Source organism: Cimex lectularius, unplaced genomic scaffold (genome assembly GCF_000648675.2).
Source record: "Cimex lectularius strain Harlan isolate CLEC.00 unplaced genomic scaffold, Clec_2.1 scaffold146, whole genome shotgun sequence".
In the NCBI taxonomy this organism is placed as follows: Eukaryota; Metazoa; Arthropoda; class Insecta; order Hemiptera; family Cimicidae; genus Cimex; species Cimex lectularius.
The window spans coordinates 681,707-703,490 of NW_019392741.1; the positions used below are offsets into that span (position 1 = coordinate 681,707).

Here is a 21,784-nt window from a genome sequence, read left to right on the forward strand (position 1 = left end):
AGACAGACTTCTACGTCAAAAGAGTCTAAATGACATTTGCGACTTCGAAAATAGATTGATGATACCCCTGATACTCCAGAGTAATTTGGCAATTTTCGTCCTCATTTGTCTTATTGTGTCCTAGTTTGATAAATAAAAAATTACCTGCAGTTGGTGTTTTTTGGTAGTGACTTGGTTGTTCAGCTCTCTGTGGTAGTCCTGCGGCTGTTTCGTCTCCCTCCAGGAAGGCGGTCTAAAATAATTCATTAAAGTTTAAATTTAGATTTTTAGATTTTTGGAAAATATCTTTTTGTATGACTTACTGTTCGAAATAGGCTCTATTCGTGACATCGCACGTGGGAAGATGGTTCGACGCCTTTTTGAAAGACCTCCTCCTAGCCAGAAGCGGCACCAGCTCTATTCCACCTGTCCATTCTTCCTGCGGAAAATTTGCTTTAGCCTTTCCCAAATGGCAAATTGTCGCGAAAAAAACGGTAAAAACAGGATGGTTCAGGGCAATGTCAAGGGGATTTGCATACCAGAGAGATTTTCATCTCATATACTTTAATATATTACGAGAAAGATGAGTCATTTACTTTCACCGAAGAAATCTGTCGGGTAAGGAAGCAAAGGTTACTGATGCTACTTCCGACAAACGCGTGGCCAAGATTATCTCCACATCAACGGGTTTCTAATAACACTAATAGCCAACAAAGTAGTCAGTCCATTCATGCAACGTTTTTGAATTTCCTTTTATGGTTAACGTTAGACAACGAAATTTGAAACTAAATGTTTTTCGTACGCACAAAATGCACCTTTTTGTAAGACAAAAATTATGCAAGAGGTAAAAAATAAATAGCTACATGATTAATCTTCTTGTAAAAAAAAGGCTTGAAAGAAGAGAAAACTTCTCAACAAACGTGCAAAAGAAAACAGCATCCTTGTCTCATACTGAATCAACATTGTGTCCCACTGGGTCCGTCTTTACTCGCCAAACCATTTCAACAAAAAAGGTCTCTGATTGACAGCCGATGCGAGTTTTTTCTCATTGTTGGCGATGTCCTTCAGAATACTCTTTGCTTGGTGTCCATATGTAGTTGAAATCTGTTCATAGAATACCATATTCTTCGTTCTTCTCGTGTAGAAACTCGCATCGGCTGTCAATCAGAGAACTTTTTTGTTGAAATGCAGACAACACAAGGCCCTGAAGATGATCTCAATAAAGATCGAAACGTTGGCACGATAAAGAAAATGTTTTTCTAAAACCTACGTCACACCAGACCACATCTCACGACCTCCAAATAATCATCAAGTAACGGTCACTAAACACCACACATTTCTATACGAGAATAACGAAAAACATGGGATTCTATGAACAGATACAGATCAGAACTACATATGGACACCAAGCAAAGAGTATTCTGAAGGACATCGCCAACAATGAGAAGAAATTAATTAAGGTTTTGGTTGAGACAAAAAAGTCAGTGTCACAAGTGGATCGAAGTCACGAAAGCTCAAGTGGTAGAGCAGCGGCGTATCTAGCCGAAGATCGTGGGTTCGAATCCCGCTCGTGACATTGGCTTTTTTACCTCAACCAAAACCTTAAGTAATTGAAAAGATCAAAACGTTGGCACGATAAAGAAAATATTTTTATAAAAACCCCGTCACACCAAACCTCATCTCACGACCTCCAAATAATTATTTTCAATGTTTAATGTATACAATAAGAAGAAAATTTCTTGATAGAAGTTAACTGACGCTATAGTGAAGCAGACGATAAATTTTGCAGAGAATTGTAAATTAACAGAATATGATTGTCAAAAATGTGGCTTTTTAGTAATTTATATAATATATCCATTTTATTTAGTGGTCTATTGACCAAATTACATTTTTCAATTAATTAATCTTTTTATGTAAGGTTTTGGTTGAAATGAAAAAGTTAGTGCCACGAGCGGGATTCGAACTCACGACCTTCGGCTAAATAGGCCGCTGCTCTACCACTTGAGCTATCGTAGCTCGTGGCAATAACTTTTTAATTTCAATCAAAACCTTACATAAAAAAATTATATAATATAATTGTACCGTTTGTCTAAAAACTATTTAAGCATTAATCAAATAAAAGGGGTGGACTGTCAAAGATATATACAAATCGTCGCCGGTGAATATGTATTTATTTTTCTCTTAAGGCCAAGACTATGACGAACAGGTGAAAGTGCCTCCAACAAACCCCGGACTATTACCGTAGTCTGTTTGCCGGAGGAAACACTGTCAGGTCTTAACAGGACTGACCCGGGACCCGGTATTGTAAATAAGAAAAAGAAGCGATTCAATAGACGATACGACGTCATGAAGTTTGGCGGACCGTTGTGTAAAGTATAATGGACGCCTAATGGCCCGACGGCGGTTTGCATTACTGGCCTTAGAACTGCGACCTTTTGGCGGGAATTTATGATTGATGCGCCCCGCGTGAGAAAGCTCGAAAAAGAAACGTAGCGGAATTGAATCGTAATTTATCTCGGCCTTTCTTAGCGTTTACACCGCAAACAAGGGCAAAACCAATTGGCCGGCCGGGTACATTTTACCGGTCCCGCAAAGATTGTCCGGGAAAATCGTAAGCGAATTGGAATTCATTGATATCAAAGAGTTCAAAATACAAGCCATCAGTGAAACATCCTCATGTACCTCAGGCGTCTTGAAATGGAGGTGGTCGTTCTGGGCCTTCTGAGATATCATCGGGTGCTCCGGTACGGCTAGGTGGTCCATTTGGTCTTCGAGCTTTCTGAAGGCTTTCTCTCCCGTCCACCCCTACTTAGGGAAAAAAACATTATTGATCAAAATGCCAAAATCTGAAGTTATTCCATATTTACCAAAGAATGGAGGAAGTTGTGACCTACTTGTCTGGGGTGCCTCCATTGCTGGCCGCCCGGACCAACTTTGCCCCACGGCGGTTCCATACTTGCCTGATAATTGTATAATTAATTTACATTAATTACCATACTGGATAATTGATGGGAAGAGTTTGTGCCTTTTGATGCATTGTTAAATGCATCTCTATCTCTCTCACGTAAAAGTGAAGCGGGATGGAAATCTTATGAATGTGCTTTTCACAGACGAAAACATCTCTAATTTTAACAGAACCTACTTCAGAAAATAGTTCACGTTATACTTTATACTTTTACTTCCTCTACTTCCTAATAAAACCCCTTTTTCAGAATCTAAATTAGGCCAGTCGGTTATTAACATATACATGTCATAATACTTTGTTTAAATATAGTTGGCGATTTAATTTTATTATAAGTAAGAACGTGAAAAATTTAGGAAGGAATTAGGGAAACGAGCTACACGGCTTATAATTACACGTATTATAACCATTTGTAATTACGAAATTGTTAACTACCTATTAATCGATCTTTCTTTTCTTACTTTTTACACATAGGCGCCTTTTGAGCCGTCCTTTATTACTCTTCTCATTAACCGACTGATATTTCTTATTCTGCCGGTCTGTATCTTTACTATGTTTTGTATTTACATATTTCTGTCTACGTCTATTTTTCTTACTTTCTTATTTCGCCACTCTGTTTTTCTTTTTTCTTTTTTTCTTTGTCATTCTCTCTCTCCCTCTCTCCCTCTCTCTCCCTCTCCTTCTTTCTTTCTTGCCTTCTCTCTCATTCTATTTCTCTCTTGCTCTCTCTCATAATTTTACTTTGTTCTTTCATTCTTTTTCTCTTATAATTTCCTTCTTTTTACTCTCTCTTTCTCTTTGTTTCTCTACCTCTTCCTCAGTCTCTCTCTCTCTCTCTTTCTCTCTCTTCTTCATCTTCTCTCGTTTATTCTTTCTTCCTTTTAAGTTAAGCGGTAGAAATGTTCACGAGACATAACTTTGCGTGGTAAAATAAAACAATCCATCTTCATTTCTTCTTCTCTCGCTCTTTTTTCTTTTTATCTGTCTTCCTTCCTTTCTCATTCACACTATATTCCTTTTCTCTCTCACTCTCGCACTCCCTATACCTCTTGTCCTCTCTCTCTCTCACTCTCTCTCTCTCTCTCTCTCTCTCTCTCTCTCTCTCTTTATTTTACTTTGTTGTCTCATTATTTTCTCTTACAATTTTTTTAAATCTTCCTTTTTCTTCCTCTTCTTCAGTCTCTCTCTCTCTCTCTCTCTTCCTCTTCTTCACCTTCTCTCGTTTACACTGTCTTCATTTTCTACATCTTTTCCATGTTAAGCGGTAGAAACGTCCACGAGACATAACTGCGTGGTAAAATAAAACATTCCATCTTCATCTCTTCTTCTCTCGCTCTTTTTCCTTTTTATCTTTCTTCCTTCCATTCTCATTCACACTCTATTCCTTTTCTCTCTCACTCCCTATACCTCTTGTCCTCTCACTCTCTCTCATTATTTTACTTTGTTCTCCCATTCTTTTCGCTTACAATTTCTTACTTTTTACTCTTCCTTCCTCGTTGTTTCTATTTCTCTTCTTCGTCTCTCTCTCTCTCTCTCTCTCTCTCTCTCTCTCTCTCATTATTTTACTTTGTTCTCTCATTATTTTCTCTTACAATTTTTTAAAATCTTCCTTTCTCTTTCTTTCTCCTCCTCTTCTTCACCTTCTCTCCCTTCCTCTTCTTCACCTTCTATCGTTTACTCTCTCTTCATTTTCTACATCTTTTCCATGTTAAGCGGTAGGAACGTCCACGAGACATAACTGCGTGGTAAAAAAAACATTCCATCGTCACCTCTTCTGCTCTCACTCTTTTTTGTTTTTATCCTTCTTCCTTCCTTTCTCATTCACACTGTGTTCCTTTCTCTCTCTCTCTCTCTCTCTCTCTCTCTCTCTCTCTCTCTCTCTCTCTCTCTCTCTCTCTCTCTCTCTCCCTCTCTTTCTCTTCCTCCCTCCCATCTCTACCTCTAGCTGGATATGATATGCACAAGCATTCTTCAATACTTGTTACTTAGTCGATATTTTTTAAATAGGGTCTCAGTACATGTAATGGCTGCTAAATGCTATAGTTAGGTTCTAAAATCACTTTTTTATAGATTTTAAGACAAATAGATAGCTTTTGATAAAGGTTTCACAAGATTCTTTTACATAAAGTAGCATCCAAATAACACAGTGATTTCTTTTTTTCGGCAAAAAAACAGTTTTCCCCTGCTATCTACACCACACAATGTCGGTTGTGACCACGTGGGTCGCATACAATTTTTAAATCCTTCAGAGAACAATTACACGTTAGTGAAATCGCTAGCAAGTTGCGCGGACAATTTACGAAAATTAAATCTGACCGGTTAATCCGAAAGGTCACATCATCGTCAGGCGTGTGTGCCTGAAAAGTGAAAATTACTTGTCCAAATCCACATCCTCAACCTACGGGGTCGGATCTAACGGAAAGATTTCACTATTTTCGGCCAACCCGACAACAGGAGATTTTGGATGTTTTTGCAACATCGTTGTATGTGTAGTCATGTTGATTTCTTTCTAAAAAGACAAACATAACCGGATACTCGTATTTTGTTGTTTATATCAAACTAAATGTATTTTATTGTTATATTATTTACAACATACTTATTTCATTATAAAACAAATTAATCGAGAAAAGAAAACTCACCAAAACACTGGAAAATCTTTAGTGATAGATTGAAATTTAACTAACAATCTGGCGGTAATTTAGTCTATACAGAGGAACTTGCTCTTTGATCGTTGATCCACGAGGCATTTTACTTTTTTTAAGCTTGTATACCTCTGTTATTGAATGTATTATAAGGTTTATTTTCTACTTTCTTTATGAGAACTATATCAGGTCAAGGTGCAGCAATAAGGAAGCTAGTGGTCGGTTACTTTTTTATTAATTTAGGATTTACAGATGGAAAGTTTGTAATGAATGAGGATTTGATAGTAATAGTTAATATCTTAGCTCTAGATTATGCACACATCGCTCGTCGCTCTTGGGAGTTTTACTCTTAACAGTAACTCTTAGAAGGTAAACTCTTCTAGCATCGCGGAGAGCCTTAGGTTTTCTAGGCATCGAATGAATAAGCGATCGGATTTCGTCTTGAAAAATCCCATTCTTCAACAACAGCTGTTTGAAGCTATTCAACGCATGCTGGAAGCCGAAAACATGTCTAATCCAACTCTTTATCATGTCCCGTTCTATGGGATTCATGTCAGGAGGACGTGCTGTCCAATTCACTTTGGTAAGCCCTATATCCTCCTCAACAACTCGAGCTACATGCGGTCGAGCATTACCATGCATTAACATAAAGATGTCCGCAATCTTATGGGACCACAGAAGAATTTCCTCGATGTATCTCAAAGATCCATCCCATGGACGTTAATTCCACTCCATAGCAGAACTGACCTTCTTTCGAAAGGCTGTAACTCACGCATGGCACATGAAGCAAATCGTTCTCCACGTCTCCTCAATTCAGATCCTGGTCATCTGATTGACCATGATTGTTTTAGAGCTTAACCTTACATTATAGACCGTATGGTGTTGATTATGTATCAAGGAAGCCGTTAATTGACGGTTCCGTCATGAGATAAGAGCATTAAAACGATAGTCTCTAGCCGTCATTGCAGTGGACCACTACCTTACCTTCATCCGGTAGTCCCTAAACTGCTGTAGACCATCGTGGATGGAAGAGCATGGCCCATCCAAGTCTTGGGCAATATGACAGGGTCTTGGACAAAGCTTCGACCCGGGCTCGCTCTTCTCAACTTCAAACCATTAAGAAAACAAATAAAAACAGCTCACTCGATAAGTTGGTTAGGAAAAGGATGAAATTGAACTGATTTCTTTATTTTTAATCGTATTGTGTTCACATTTTAAGTCAACTATTATTCTGTATACGTTGTTATTATCCAAAAAATGTTTTGTCTAAAATGTAAGATATTTACAGATACTTTTTTGTCTTCTGTTTGACCATGATAATCTGCCTATTATCTCTGTATTTTACATCATTTGGCGATTTTACGGTGTTCAATTTGGTTGTTCCTCTCACTTGTTCAATTTTGTATTGTAAATAATTACTCAATAAACCTGAGTTCTTTTTATAATCTAAGATTTATCGGTATGACAAAATTTTGTTTTATACGTTTATAGCCTGAGATCCAGCGCTGTTTTTCGGTTGAAGGTTCGTCTCTTTTGTCTTCGTAAGTCAATAAAATATTAGGTTAGGACCAAACCTAGCGGTATTGTTGATTTCGTTTGTATATTGTGTAAAATGTGTGTGAGTTAACTGCAGAATATTCGTAATCTGGTTCAACTCACAAAACGGTACAAACTTGATGTTAATTAATTTCTAAATAATTTAAATAACAATTACTTAGATTTAAAGTGGGGTCGGATTAGTTTTAACACGTGGTGAACAGGTGGGAACATGACGCAGCTATTAACGTCATGCCATCGTAATTGGTTAGAATTCTCGAGTTTAGAAACGTCATAAATGTAACATTTTTACAATTATCCTCACTGGACTATTCAAAAGTGCTGAAAAACTAACAGACAAGGAGGTTGTTGAAGAAATAATTTGTAAACAGTTAATATGTGTAGAGAGCAGGTTGTAGGTGAAGATTAATAAGAAAGCATACTTAGCAGAAAAGTCCGACTTACGTTTTGCACGTCTTGGTTCATGTTCCGCCTCATCTCTTGTTCGCGGAAAGCTCTCTTCTCGTGGAGGATCCTGTCTAGAACAGAAACGTGACGGGCAGGTCGCCGGGGGCGGTGCAAGGCAGTGCCCGCCTGCAATCGACCCAAAGACCCACTCTCGCCCTCGATCATGCACAAATATGATTTACACACACGTATTTATTGTTTTTGATCAATCCCTCTCGGGAACGTTTGAGACGTATACATTGACCGGCATGATTTCAAACCATATAAGGGGAAACTGGTAAAATAAAGTACGAACCGTGGGTTAAACTGTACCTGCTCCTCGTATTTTCCCATAATAAAACATTGCCATTTGTTAAAATTATATAGGGAATCTTCTCTTTATAGTTAAATTGTGCAGGAGAAAACAGTCAATTCTTTAACACGAGACAAAATTGAAGTTTAACTACCATTTTCTCTTTGTTATATCATGAAACGATCAAATTTTCTTTTCCTTTCCCTGTCCTAGAATCACATCATCATTACTGTACGGCCTTACAAAGCTAAAATAATCTATCAAAACTTTTCCCTTTTTGTATTTTTTGCCCTTAATTCGCTATTTATGGACTAACATTCAGGTCCAACCCATTGAAAAGTCGGTCTTTCCGATTTTTTTGGTCTGCTTGGACCTGTCTTCCGACCAGGACCATATACCGTATAAAGTATACAACGGGCCTAATCGATCCAATCACATACATCATTCTGCACATATTAAAAAATATATTATACCAAAACTGCATCTAATTACACACGGCATTCAAACAGCAAGGCAGAACGCAAATATTTTTATCTTAATGAATAAATACACCTACCGAAAGATAGATTAATAATAGACAACCTTAATTCAGTCATACTCGCAGAACTGTTCTCGCAAATCTTTGAAGTGGTAACCTCTCCAAAATTATGGTAAAATACACCATAACTCAAATACACATTTAAACCCTGAAGATGAACTTCAAACGGCCATGATTCCTAAGTGTAACGTATTTATTTTACGGTTTCCCAATTACAAATGTATACAATAGAAGTATAAAGATTATAACTGTACATAAACTTACAAATGTTTATAATAAAAAAATAATAAAAAATAACAAACAAGCAATTTAAAATGAATTGAAACAATTTGAAAAATGAATTAAAACTATATAATTATCAATTATTAATTATAACCAAGATTAAATATTTCAATTAATTATTCTTTTTACGTAATGTCTTAGTTGAGATGAAAAAGTCAGTGTCACGAGCGGGATTAGAACCCACGACCTTCGGCTCAATACGCCGCTGCTCTAACCAACCACTTACGTCACGATAGCTCAAGTGGTTAGAGCAGCGGTGTATTGAGCCCAATGTTGGGCAAAAATTAGTCATGTCTAATGATTAATGATTGATCACTCAGACCGTTGGTCGTGATTTGTAGTAAGTGACTAATTTAGTCATTAGTCGCCATATGTGATTGATGGCTAAATTAGTCATGACTAGTAATTAAATACGAGACATGACTAATCTAGTCACAATATAGTTAGTCATGACTAAATTTCGATAAATCATGTTCAAATGGGTGCTCAATAAATGAAAAATACACTTCATCACTTTTTAAAAAAATTCTAACAGAAATTTATTTCATCAAAACGAAAATCCTTCAACACCTTATTTAATAAAAATCAATCTTCCAATTATAAGTAAAACTCCGTCGTTATGAAAAGCCAAAAAATGATGATAATGATAATAATAATAATAAAATAAAAAATCCTAGAACAAGCTTCACTGTAGTAAATATGTTTACACAACCGATCAATGGAAAAAATATTTCTTTGAATTAAAATTTATTCCATCTTAAAAGAAGAGATTTCTATATTATTTGGAATATACACCATCTAGGGGTCTTGATTGTAAAAAATAGACCTTTAGAAAAATTATGTAACTTTGGTTTTCGTTTATGATAACAATTTTTGAAGGTTGGCCTTGAGCACGACTCTCATCTCAAAATTATTTTTATGCGGAGTCTGTTGGATTTTGGTAAGTTGGTCATTGTAGCCAGAGTTGAGCAAAATCTAACTAATTCAATCATGATTAAGAATTTTGATTGAAGTTTAATCATGATTGAATTAGTCATGAGTAAATTAATGATTATATGATTTAGTCATACCTCATGATTGAATTAATTATGATTAAATCATATAATGATAAATTTACTCATGACTAATTCAATCATGATTAAACTTCAATCAAAATTCTTAATCATGATTGAATTAGTTAGATTTTGCCCAACTCTGATTGAGCCGAAGGTCGTGGGTTCGAATCCCGCTCGTGACGCTAACTTTTTCTTATCAACCAAGACCTTAGATAGAAAGGATAAATACTTAAAATAATTTACAGACCATAAACATAAAGAGTTCGATACAAGTTGACTGAACAGAAGTGATATTAAAAATGGTAACACATCAAACTGTGTAAAATAAATTTTCATTACTATCCAACTACTAGAATTCAACGATAAGGATATATAAACACAATTTAAAATTATTGTAAATTCTTATATATTTTTAAATAATCTACTAAAAACAATAAAATGTTTCATTTTCATTATATTAAAACGTGTAGATTTAGCGGTCATAATTGACCATATTAATTATTTCAATTAATTTTTCTTTCTATCTACTGTCTTGTTGAGATGAAAAGTTAGCATCACGAGCGGGATTCGAATTTGGCATAATTAGTTCTATGGCAATCAATGGAGAAGTTGTAAAAGGGCAATCAGTTAAGGAATGTAATAATTTATGTGAATTAATTAAATAAATTCTCCCGTAAAGAAGAAAACATAACAGACAACAGGGTCTACAAAATATACACAATCAATAAAATAGTAAACCAAAGACATGCACAAAAACAAATTGACGCCTCAACAACAATAAACGGCCCACATTCACACACAAGGATTGAGACGTACGTAACCAACCAATTTAATAAATTAGGCATAAAAACAGCAAGTATAATATTATAAAACACCTGAGGTAAAACAAAGCTAACCCACTAGTCCAAAAACGAGATATTAATTAATAGCATGCGAATACCCGGATGAACCCCAAGACCGAACTGACGGTAGACCTAGGCAAGTGTGCTACCTTCATGGACCTTCAAAGTGAAAACTTATTTTTTCAAGTCCTCGTATCCTGGCTAAAACAAACATTGAACTTCGGTGGAAATAATATTTGAATTGTTTATATCAGTTTAAAAATTGTTTCAGTTGAATTTCTCCAATAAATCTTGATAATCTGGAAATCTATTTGTCGTGGTGAAAAACGTATTTATTCTTAGTTTTCATCCTGATTATTTCAAGCAAAATTTCACTTTTTTTAGTGTCTAAATAGAAACCACGTTTTTGAGGTGAAATCACTCAGTACAATTTCCAATCTTGAATTCTGGCAATTTGATTTAAAATGAAAATCAATTAAAATCTATTTTCTCGTAAGATTTGATTTGATCTGAATAAATTTACACGGGGTTACAATATTTTTCTCAGATGGGCAAGCTGTATTTTGTGTGTTGTTTCCGATTGTTGTAGTTGTTGTAGTTGTATAGAGGGTTCCAAAACCAACAACGGTACGGGAGCTGGGTGTCTTTGGGATGAACCCCAAGACCGAACTGACGGTAAACCTAGGTAAATATGCTACAGTTTTCCAGTCTGAAATCATAGCGATTGAACAATGTGCCAGAGAAATAAAAAGGATAGGCATATATTCCCGGAAGATAGCCATTTTCTCTGACAGCCAGGCAGCTCTCAGGGTCTCGAGCCTCATGCGAGGCGAAGGCAAAGTGTTTGGAAATGGCGTGGCGGCCCTGACGGAAGTCACCGACACTAATTAACTGGCGTTGGTATTGGTCCCTGGACATTTGGGGCATAGAGGCAACGAAAAGGTTAACATGGCCAAAAAATGGAGCCAACATGGACTCTATGGGTCCAGAACCCTACTGCGGCCTACAGCCTGCCATAAAAGAGGATAATCTTAAAATCCTTAATGAGACCAAAACCTGGTGGAACAATACCACAGGTATGAGGCACGCGAAGAGATTTATTGAAGGACCGCAAAACTTACGAAAGAATTACTGGAAGGCAACCGCAACCGAACCAGGATTCTGGGTGGACTCCTGACAGAACACTGCCACTTAAGAAAAAACGTGCACCGGATAGGAGTACAGACAGAAGAAACGCTGTGCAGATACTGCCAGGAAGAGGAGACCGCAGAACACATTTTATGTTTCTGTGAAGGTGTATGTAGGTACAGGTTCTTGCAAGTACGACAAGAAAAACCACAAGCAAGATCCTACATCAAGGAACCGCTGGCAAAGCTGTGGAGACTGGTTAATACCCTGAAGCTGGCCAATGAGTTGTAAATAACAGAGGAGCACAATAGATCTATTCAGGTCGAGGTTCAGTAGGCCTTGTGGCCGCTTCTCTTATCCCTATCCCTATCCCCGAACATGCGAATACGAAGTCATCGTTGACAGGAAGAAAAATAAAGCACAGATACAAAGAACATTTGGAGTCGAATGGAAATCAAACTCGCACAAAACCAACACGCACCATCAACAATACAAGCGAGTTTAACAATTACTACATGACGTACAAAAAAAAACACGAAAAATGAGCAAACAGGAAGACTTATAAATACAAACTCCTCTCATTAAGAAGTAAAAACTCATGAATACTCAAGACGAAAACACATACATCATTTACCCACTTTAAGACATATAATTAAAAAGGAAAAGGTCGACGATCAAAAAGATTACCAGGAACAAGCCTAAAAATTTAAAAATAATCCATCGAAGACGCCAAAATAGCAAAGACAACACCAACTCATTCCTTTTTTAGTCATATTTCAGAACGAACGTATAAAACGGATCATCTACTACTGTAGATGGCGAGAATCCTGAAAACAGAAGAATTTGAACAGACCAAAACTGCAATGCCGGGCAGACCAAATTTGGAAAAGTTGAAAATTTATGTTCATCCCGCAGACCGTCCTCAATATCAAATCGCACAATCAATCTGTCTTTTCAGTTTCAGAAGAAGAAAGTTTCATAAGCAATAACTTTAAGCATTAAATTATAGTTTCTTCAGGAATGAATTGTTTATAAGGCGTGTAGAAGCTAACTCAACTATTTTTTATAGATATATTTGTCAGCCCATACGTTTTTATGCCGTCTTAGGAATAGTTTAGAAAACTTTCTACACGCTTACGACCGAGAACATCCTAGGTCAGACGAACGTCTCTGAGCCATTACCTCGTTACATAATGGAATTCCAGTTGATTATAATCAAGTCTCTTACTATTATCACTTTCTCTGGCAATCTGAAGCAAATAATCAATCTGTCAACATAATAAGCATAACACAACATATATTAAACGTTCTGTTTCGTGTTTTCTGCTTTTGACGTAAAAGTTGCAATAAAAAAATTCAGGCTTCGCCAGTGTTCAAGTTTGTAGGAAGTGTACCACACACTTCCACAGGAAGGTCTTAAAATTCTGAGAGCGTAAACTCAGCAGTGCAAAATGAGTCACTGAGCTGATTTTCTAAATGTTCTCTAATTGGGTCAGATAAGGCCGTGATTGAAGTCGTTCTTTAATTAACAATATATAAAGATATAATTATTTAATTTTTTCTTGGAATGATAATTACCGAGATGCATCCTGTACGCTGCTTTTTCTTGGGGAGTTGTCATGTACCGCCAGTGGGTGTCAATTGATCTTCGTACGTCCTTTTGGTACTGATACCGCAATATTTGCTCGGCCCCTCTTGAAAATCGAACCTGTTTTTCTGGCAGATACGGAAGTTTTCCTTCGCTTTTGCAAGTCGCTTCCTGCCCCAGACAATACAAACAATACAAAAGACAAAAACAATTTAGCTTTTAAACTCTATCTATTTTGCATCTTTCAATATTCAAGACATTAACTTGATATGTAAACAAAACATTTTAATATAATTAACAGTCTGCCTCACTTTTATTATTTTGCGTGATATGTCAGAATAGTCGAACTATGCGATCAGAAAACTATGAGAAGTTAATTTTTTTAAAAAAGCTTGGCGTGCATTGTAATCACTGTTTTTTTTATATTCAACTTTACACGTCAAAGTTGCAGGAAATTTAGGTTCTATTTTTTCTATTAAAATGAAAATGCTCATTTTTAAATATTTTCGTGGCTTTAAATTCGATAAAAGACCCAATTATTTTCATAAGAATAAAGAATAAACGACTTTTTTATTAAACAACTAAGACTATCAAACTAATTTAATTATTATATTAGCTTATTCTCTAATATAATTATATTAAATGGTCACAGTTTTTAATAAAGTGGGAAATTCTAGCTGGTTTCATTAAAAATGAGATCGTTATCATAGCTGATTTTTAGTAGAATGTTGATCGTCATTCTAGTTCTTTTTGATAGAACGTAAAACATTATTCTAGCTGTTTTTTGTTAGAATATAGATTGACATTCTAACTAGTTTGTATTAGAACGTAAACCCTCATTCTACATTTTTTCGTCTTTTTTTATAAATCGTCATTCGTTATTCTAGCTTTTGTTAATCAAAATTAAGCTTGTCCTTATAACGGGCAGTTATTGGAATGAGATCTTGTCATTCTAGCTAGTTTTTATTGGAATGAACCATGTCATCCTACCTAGTTATTCTTGGAATGAGACCTCATTCTAGGAGGTTGTTAGAGTAATAAGGCTTGTTAATTTTTTATTTTATTTTTTATTTAACGAGGGTTCGCAATTGCAGAGGTCATATAAACCCTCAGGGTGCCGGTGTTTTTGAAAAAAAGACTATTTGTAAGTATCACCAGCCCTGCATTCGAACCCGGGACCTTTAGCTTACAGTGATGAGCGCCGTGTCAACGCCTAAGCCGTTGCGGCCACCGACGCCCCTAGGACTTATTATTCTAACAAATTTTACCGGAATGAAATTTGTTATTCTAGCTAGTTTTTATTGGAGTTTGACTTGTAATTCTAGGTAGTTTTGTTGGAATAAGAGCTGAGAGTAATAAAACTTGTTATTCTACCAAATTTTATTGGAATGAAATTTGTTATTCTTGCTAGTTTTTATTAAAATGAATTTGTTACTCTAGCAAGTTTTTATTGGAATTTGACTTGTAATTAATTCTAGGTAGATTTTTTGGAATGCTGACAGTAATAAAACTTGTTATTCCACCAAATTTTATTATCATCAAATTTGTTATTCTAGCTAGTTTTTATTAGAATGAATTTGTTATTCTTGCAAGTTTTCATTGGAATTTGACTTATAATTCTAGGTAATTTTGTTGGAATGAGATCTGAGAGTAAAAAGACTTGTTATTCTACCAAATTTTATTAGAATGAAATTTGTTATTCTAGCTAGTTTTTATTGGAATTGGACTTGTAGTTCTAGGTAGGTTTTTGAAATAGACCTTGTCATTCTAGCTAGTTTGTAATAGAATGAAAATCCTCATCCTACATTTTTTCGTCTTTTTTTATAGATCGTCATTCGTCATTCTAGCTTTTTTTAATCAAAATTAAACTTGTCCTTCTAACGAGCAGTTATTGGAATGAGACCTTGTCATTCTAGCTGGTTATTGGAATGAACTTTGTCTTTCTAGCTAGTTTATATTGGAATTTTACTTGTAATTTTAGATATTTTTTGGAATGATACTTTGTCATTCTATACGATTATTAGAATGAACTTTGTCATTCTAGACTGTATTGGAATTTGACTTGTAATTTTACGTAATTTTTTGGAATGAGACCTGTCATTCTAGCTGGTTATTGGAATAATGCCATTCTAGCTAGTTTTCACGGAACTTGGAATGACCTCATTCTAACGGGTTATTATTGGAATGAGACTTTGCTTCCTAGTTTTTATAGCAATGAAACTTTTTTCTTGAAATAAGAATTGTCATTCTGGCAGGTTGTTATTAAAATATGATATGTCTTTTTGCAAGATGTTTATATTAAAACGGAACTCATTCGACTCATTTTTCGCATTGAAACTTTCATAACTTGCTGACCTCTGGTATTTCTGGGTTCATTCTTTACTTTTAATTAAAATGATAAATATGGTTGCTACATAACTTTGATTAAAATAAGATTGAAGATTTGAATGTGTATTTTTTTTATATCTTTGTTATAATAACAGACTAAACGGACATATTGGCAAATGGTTAGACATTAGACACATCGTAACATTTTTTCCATGGTTAAGTCAGTCTGCATTATAACTTTAAACAACTTCAGAATACTTCGGATTAGTCTGATTTAACGTCTCGGGTACGTTATAAAAGTAAAAAATTTAAGTATTTTTCAATAAGAAATTTGAACAGCTTTGTTAGAAGCGAATGGATCGAAATAGTCGTTCTTAAAAGAGATAGTACTTACAGGCTCTTTGTGTTTTTTTGAAACTCTCTGCTTCCTGAAGTTCCCCGAGTTAGGCGCTCCTCCTCCGGGTCTTCCGAAAGGCCAGTAGCATCCGTCCCTCGTCTAGGTCAGTAAACTCTTATCAAAACAAAGAACACAACCAAACAAAGTCAACAGCGGGAAAATTGAGCTTTTACTTTCTGACAGTGATAGTTTAACTACATTTGACCTGGCCAAGGTGTAAGATAATGGAGTACAAAACTTTCGCGTGCCTGCCTCTCGTAACTGGAGTTAATTTAAAAGTTTTCGCCCCTATTAGGCGACCCGCTATTGAAATAAAGAAACAAAAAGTGGAGAAATTGTCGTTACGATTGATACGTAGGGAAAGTTCTCTCGACAACGATACAACCCTCGTTGTAGACGTCTTCATTTATTGTGTGTTAAGCTGGAAAAATCACCCAAAATGAGATATGCACTGTGTAATCAACAATCTAGTCGACGAAGGACATTGAAAAGTTTAGGTGAAGGACAGATCTATTTACCTGTGTGTGATCCATTCCTCAAGTATGTACTGCTAAACTTTTCGATTTAATAGATAGAAAATATTCATATCTCAGAGTAAATATTAGAGAACAGTTTTTTTTCTTTTTTTAACCATTTATGAACCTATTTGTAGCTAATTTTTAATAATAAATTAATTTTTGACAATTCGTCATCCCATCCAGCTAGAAAGCATTTTACTTTTAATTGATACATTCTGCAATGATGTCTTTTCTTCTTGCAAGGGTCTATATTTTGATTAAATATAAAAAAAATAATAATAATAAGAAACATTAGCTGAAAAATAAATGTTTGAGCTAGTACCTCCAATAACCAAATGTACTGCACGAAATATAAGTTCTGGTGATTTCATGAATAATAAAACGTCATTTCATTGCAATAAACGCTTACAAGTTCAACTACTATAAAATATAATGCATCGAAATATTTACGTTTAAAGCCTTAAGGATCTTGCCTAAAGGAATATATCTTACGATACCTTCCAATTGAATTTTTTTTAAAGTTTAAACGAGACTTTTGCCGCCTGCCCACGAACGTTTTGGTATTTGGCAAGCGAATCAAACTTGTTGCTAAATTTTCATAATTTTAACATGGACGGTTTGTAGACATTGTTGAACAAGAGCTATTTTCCTAGTAGAAAAGTAGAGACTGTTTAATTGTAAGCATTTCTTTCTTTAAATTTTTTTTTAACTAGCAAGGTGATGAGATCACCGATTTTAAACAAAAATTTTTTGAAATTTGGAATGAGATTTGTCATTTTTTTTAAATAATTTGTGTACAAGACTTATCATTTTAGTGAGTTTGTTATTAAAACTACATTTGTCATTCATTCTAGCTAGTATTTCTTGGAAATGGTTATTAAATTGGTCATTTTAGCGGGTTGTTATAACAATGATACTTGTCACCCATTCTATTTTTTTCCATAATTTATTCTAGCTAGTTTTTCTTGGAAATGGTTATTAAATTTGTCATTTTAGCGGGTTGTTATAACAATGATACTTGTCACCCATTTTATTTTTTTTTCATCTTTTATTCTAGCTAGTTTTTCTTGGAAATGGTTATTAAATTTGTCATTTTAGCGGGTTGTTATAACAATGATACTTGTCACCCATTCTATTTTTTTCATCATTTATTCTAGCTAGTTTAAACTTGGCAAAGCAGATTGTTATTAAAATGATATTTGTCATTCATTCTAGCTAGTTTTTCATGGAACTTGGAAATAGACTTGTCTTTTTAGCGGGTTCTTATTAAAATGATACTTGTCATTCATTGTTGCTGGTTATTCTTGAAACTTGGAATAGCGGGTTTTAATTAAAATGATACTTGTCATTCATTCTAGCTAGGTTTTTTTTGGTACTTGGAATTAGGGTTGCCATTTTAGCGGGTTCTTAATAAAATGATACTTGTCATTCATTCTAGCTAGATTTTCTTGGAACTTGGAAAAGCAGGTTGTTATTAAAATGATACTTGTCATTCATTCTAGCTAGTTTTTCTTGGAAAGAGACTTGTCATTAACACTAACGCTTGTTATTGGACTTGTAATTCCTGCTAATTTTTATTGGAACATGGAATAATACTTGTCATTCTAGCCGGTTTTTATTAGTATGATAATCGTCATTTATTCCATTCATTCTAACTAGTTTTTCTTGAAACTTAGAATGAAACTTGTCATTCTTACGTGTTATTATTGCATATAATTATGGTATACATTAATTTGGTATAATATTTACACACTACTTTAAATAAAAGTTTAAGTTTTCATGTTCCAACGAAATCTCAGAATCAATCTTAACATTCCAGAGCTGATGAATTATTGATCTGTAAATAAAAAGAATAATTTACTGTAGTGTTTTGTGACGTTTGTCTAATAAAAACGAAGACTAGTTCGTTGAAGCGAAGCACGAAAAGTTCGTAGATTAATGACTTGATTGTGGTAATGTCTTAATCGTCGGTCTGGATCTTACCTGATATCTGTGCCTGTATTTGTCTTCATGTTTTCTTTTCCACATCTCCATGCCCTCGTGGACGGACACAGGATTTTTCCATTTTATCGTCTCTTCGGCATCGGCTTGCATAACGGCCTAAACAATTTTAAAAACTACGGAAGACAGTTTTCAGTTTTTTTGGATTTAAATTGAACACGAGGGGGAAAAGAAAGGATTTTTATTTAAACTCTCTTTAAATAGAATCTTTATGATCTTGAACCTTGTTCATAATTGATAGTTCAATAATCAAATATTCTGGCTGTTGATACAAGAAATTACTAAAAGGTCGAAACCTTTCAATAGAACTATAATAACATCTCATCATTGAAAACAAGTGTCCTGTTTCAAACAGGTGCTCGCACGTGCCTTTCGCAAGCATGCGGCCAATGTAAATAAAATATCACTGCTCACCTCATGCGCACTTTGCCGCTATTTGTGCGGTGAAATGCAATTGGCCAATGGGCGGATATCGACTAGGGAAAAATAGCTGAAAAATGTGCAAACCGACTTGACATAAAGTTCGAGGAGAACTAGAATCAGTCGTTTTACCCAGTGGCACAGAGAGGATCCAGTCAATAACGGTACCGCCCCCATCGAACTGTGTCATATCGTACCCGCTCGCAAAGCAATATCCGGTTTCTCCTGGGGACTTATTTTTTTATTTTAGTGTTACATGGAAAAACGGCGTAAATGCCGATAAACACTCAACATATTATGAAACAAACAATAAAATTACAAGTGTATAAAATTTACAAATAAAATCCTTTTAAGATAAATGACAATGTACAATTAATATAATATTAAAGACTTTGGTATGGTAACAAAGTTTCACAATAAAATTCTAATTAAAATATACTAAATGAATTTGAAAAAAAGAGTTAAGGAACTTTTAATGAAGATGACTCAAAATACGATTTGAAAATTGATAAAAATTTAGTTTTTGGAAAATATAGCTTTACTCATAGAAGCTTTATTTATTAAAATTTATTTCAAAGCTGCTTAAAACTTCTGTGATTAGGACTATCTTTTCCAAAATGTAAATGATCATAATTTCTGATTTATCTCTTTATTTCATTTATTTAATATCGGTAATTTATCTAACCATAAAATTCGCAATAATTGGAAATGTCTGTACCCAAAAGCGCATTCATTTTTCTTAGTTGCTGGCAGGGTTTTACGTATTAATAGCGGGTTTTTTGCTAATGTGTATTTAATGTCGTCAGTTGACGAAACAATGTCCCAAATATTCTCGAAGACTTTTAAATCTAGTTGAGCAATGAGACAGTTAAATTTAGTTTGTTGCTGTGTCACGCATGATAACAGAAACTGTGCTTCCGCCTGAAAGAACCATATTTCTGGTTTATTTTATGAACTTGGAATTAGAATTGTCATTTTAGCGAGTTGTTATTAAAATGATGCTTATTATTCATTCTAGATAGTTTTTCATGGAACTTCGAATTAGACGTCTTTTCAGCGAGTTGTTATTAAAATGATGCCTGTCATTCATTCTAGCTGGTTTTTCTTGGAACTTGGAAAAGCAGGTTGTTACTAAAATTATACTTGTCATTCATTCTAGCTAGTTTTTCTTGAAACTTGGAATGAGACTTGCCATTCTATGGTTGTAAATTGAAATGCAACTTGTGAATCCAGCTTCTTTTTTTTTTGTCTTGTCATTCGTCATTCTAGCCGATTTTTATTAGAAGGATTCTTATTATTCTTTCTAATTTTTATGGAATTTGGAATAAGACGTCATTTTAGCGGGTTGTTATTAAAATGATACTTGTCATTCATTCTAGCTAGTTTTTCCTGGAACTTGGAAAAGCAGGTTGTTTTAAAATGATATTGTCATACATTCTAGCTAGTTTTTCTTGGAACTTGGAAAAGCAGGTTGTTTTAAAATGATACTTGTCATTCATTCTAGCTAGTTTTTCTTGAAACTTGGAATGAGACTTGCCATTCTACGGTTGTTATTGAAATGCAACTTGTCAATCCAGCTTCTTTTTTTTTTAAATTTGGAATAAGACTTGTCGTTCTAACCGGTTGTTATTAGGATTCTTGCCATCCTTTCTAGTTTTTATGGAATTTGGAATAAGACTTGTCATTTTAGCAGGTTGTTATTAAAATGATACTTGTCTCATTCCTCTAGCTAGTTTTACTTGAAACTTGGAATGAGACTTGCCATTCTACGGTTGTTATTGAAATGTAACTTGTCATTTTTTTTTTCTAGCCGATTTTTATTAGAAGGATTCTTATTATTCTTTCTAATTTTTATGGAATTTGGAATAAGACGTCATTTTAGCGGGTTGTTGTTAGAATGATGTTATTAGAATCATAAATAAATAAAAAATAATGATCTCCCAAAATGGGGGTCATTTAGGCCAAAAAAGCAGTTTATGTTTTTGAAAAATTACTTGTGGTAAAATGTGCATTAAATACAACCTGGAAGAGTATGGAAAAATATTTCTGTGTAATAATATGCCGGTTCAACATGAGTTCACAGACTCGCAAACCAACGCTCATAATCAAATCTGAGTAATAAGTTGATTATGTTTGACAGATTGAGGTTTAGGTTTCTTATGTGTGCATATCAGAGCTGGGCAAAAATGTGTTTAAGCCAAAAGAGCAAAGTTTGTTTTCTTAATAAATTGTTTCCAATACATCAAGGGACACCTAAATTTTGTTTCACTTGAAAATAAATAGAAATTAAATACTCTCAATAGGTATATAATAAAAACGAACTTTGTCTTTACTTGATGATCTTATCTGGATCTCCTCCTTTTCTTTCATCTTAAATGTGGGTTGATAATTTAATTTTTAAAATAATTTTATATCCACTTAAGATTCATCTGTATTGTACCAGCTCAGATTTGCAGCTACTATAAAGAAGGTTTCTGAATCTACTAGCTAAATAACTCATCAAGAATGTTTACTAGGCCCTGATTTACAGGACTTGTTACATAAGATACATGTATATTCTGATATAGTATTTGTATTAATAGTTTTACTAGTAAATATTAAAAAATTTTAGACCAAATTGTCTCCTACATTTTTTTTAATGCATGTAATTTTATGCTTTTCTTAATCATGAGTAGAGTGAAAATTCAAATAAGACATTAAAATGTTTCATAAAACATAAATTTTATAAAAATTATGTAATATTCAAAGTACACAGGGAATTGTTGGACTTTAGTAAGGTTTTCTTCAATTAAAAGCAATTATTTAACC

At 34.4% G+C, this 21,784-nt stretch overlaps 1 protein-coding gene across 2 annotated transcripts in view; it reads right to left on the minus strand.

The window, feature by feature from the left end:
* Nucleotides 1-19,233, minus strand: part of LOC106669956 — a 51,542-nt gene extending 32,309 nt beyond the window's left edge. Inside the window, exons 1-9 of one of the 2 annotated variants that reach the window (XM_024227091.1) lie at nucleotides 18,971-19,233; nucleotides 18,539-18,672; nucleotides 16,035-16,136; nucleotides 13,303-13,483; nucleotides 7,585-7,658; nucleotides 2,847-2,939; nucleotides 2,662-2,784; nucleotides 303-418; nucleotides 145-232 (exon numbers count right to left, since the gene is read on the minus strand). In XM_024227091.1, the coding sequence (XP_024082859.1) occupies nucleotides 145-232; nucleotides 303-418; nucleotides 2,662-2,784; nucleotides 2,847-2,939; nucleotides 7,585-7,658; nucleotides 13,303-13,483; nucleotides 16,035-16,136; nucleotides 18,539-18,649 (888 nt within the window). In that variant the 5' untranslated portion in view covers nucleotides 18,650-18,672; nucleotides 18,971-19,233. Of the gene's footprint in view, nucleotides 1-144; nucleotides 233-302; nucleotides 419-2,661; nucleotides 2,785-2,846; nucleotides 2,940-7,584; nucleotides 7,659-13,302; nucleotides 13,484-16,034; nucleotides 16,137-18,538; nucleotides 18,701-18,970 lie in introns of those variants that run through there. The other variant, XM_024227092.1, reaches the window with a different exon arrangement.
* Between the last annotated feature and the right edge of the window lie 2,551 nt (nucleotides 19,234-21,784).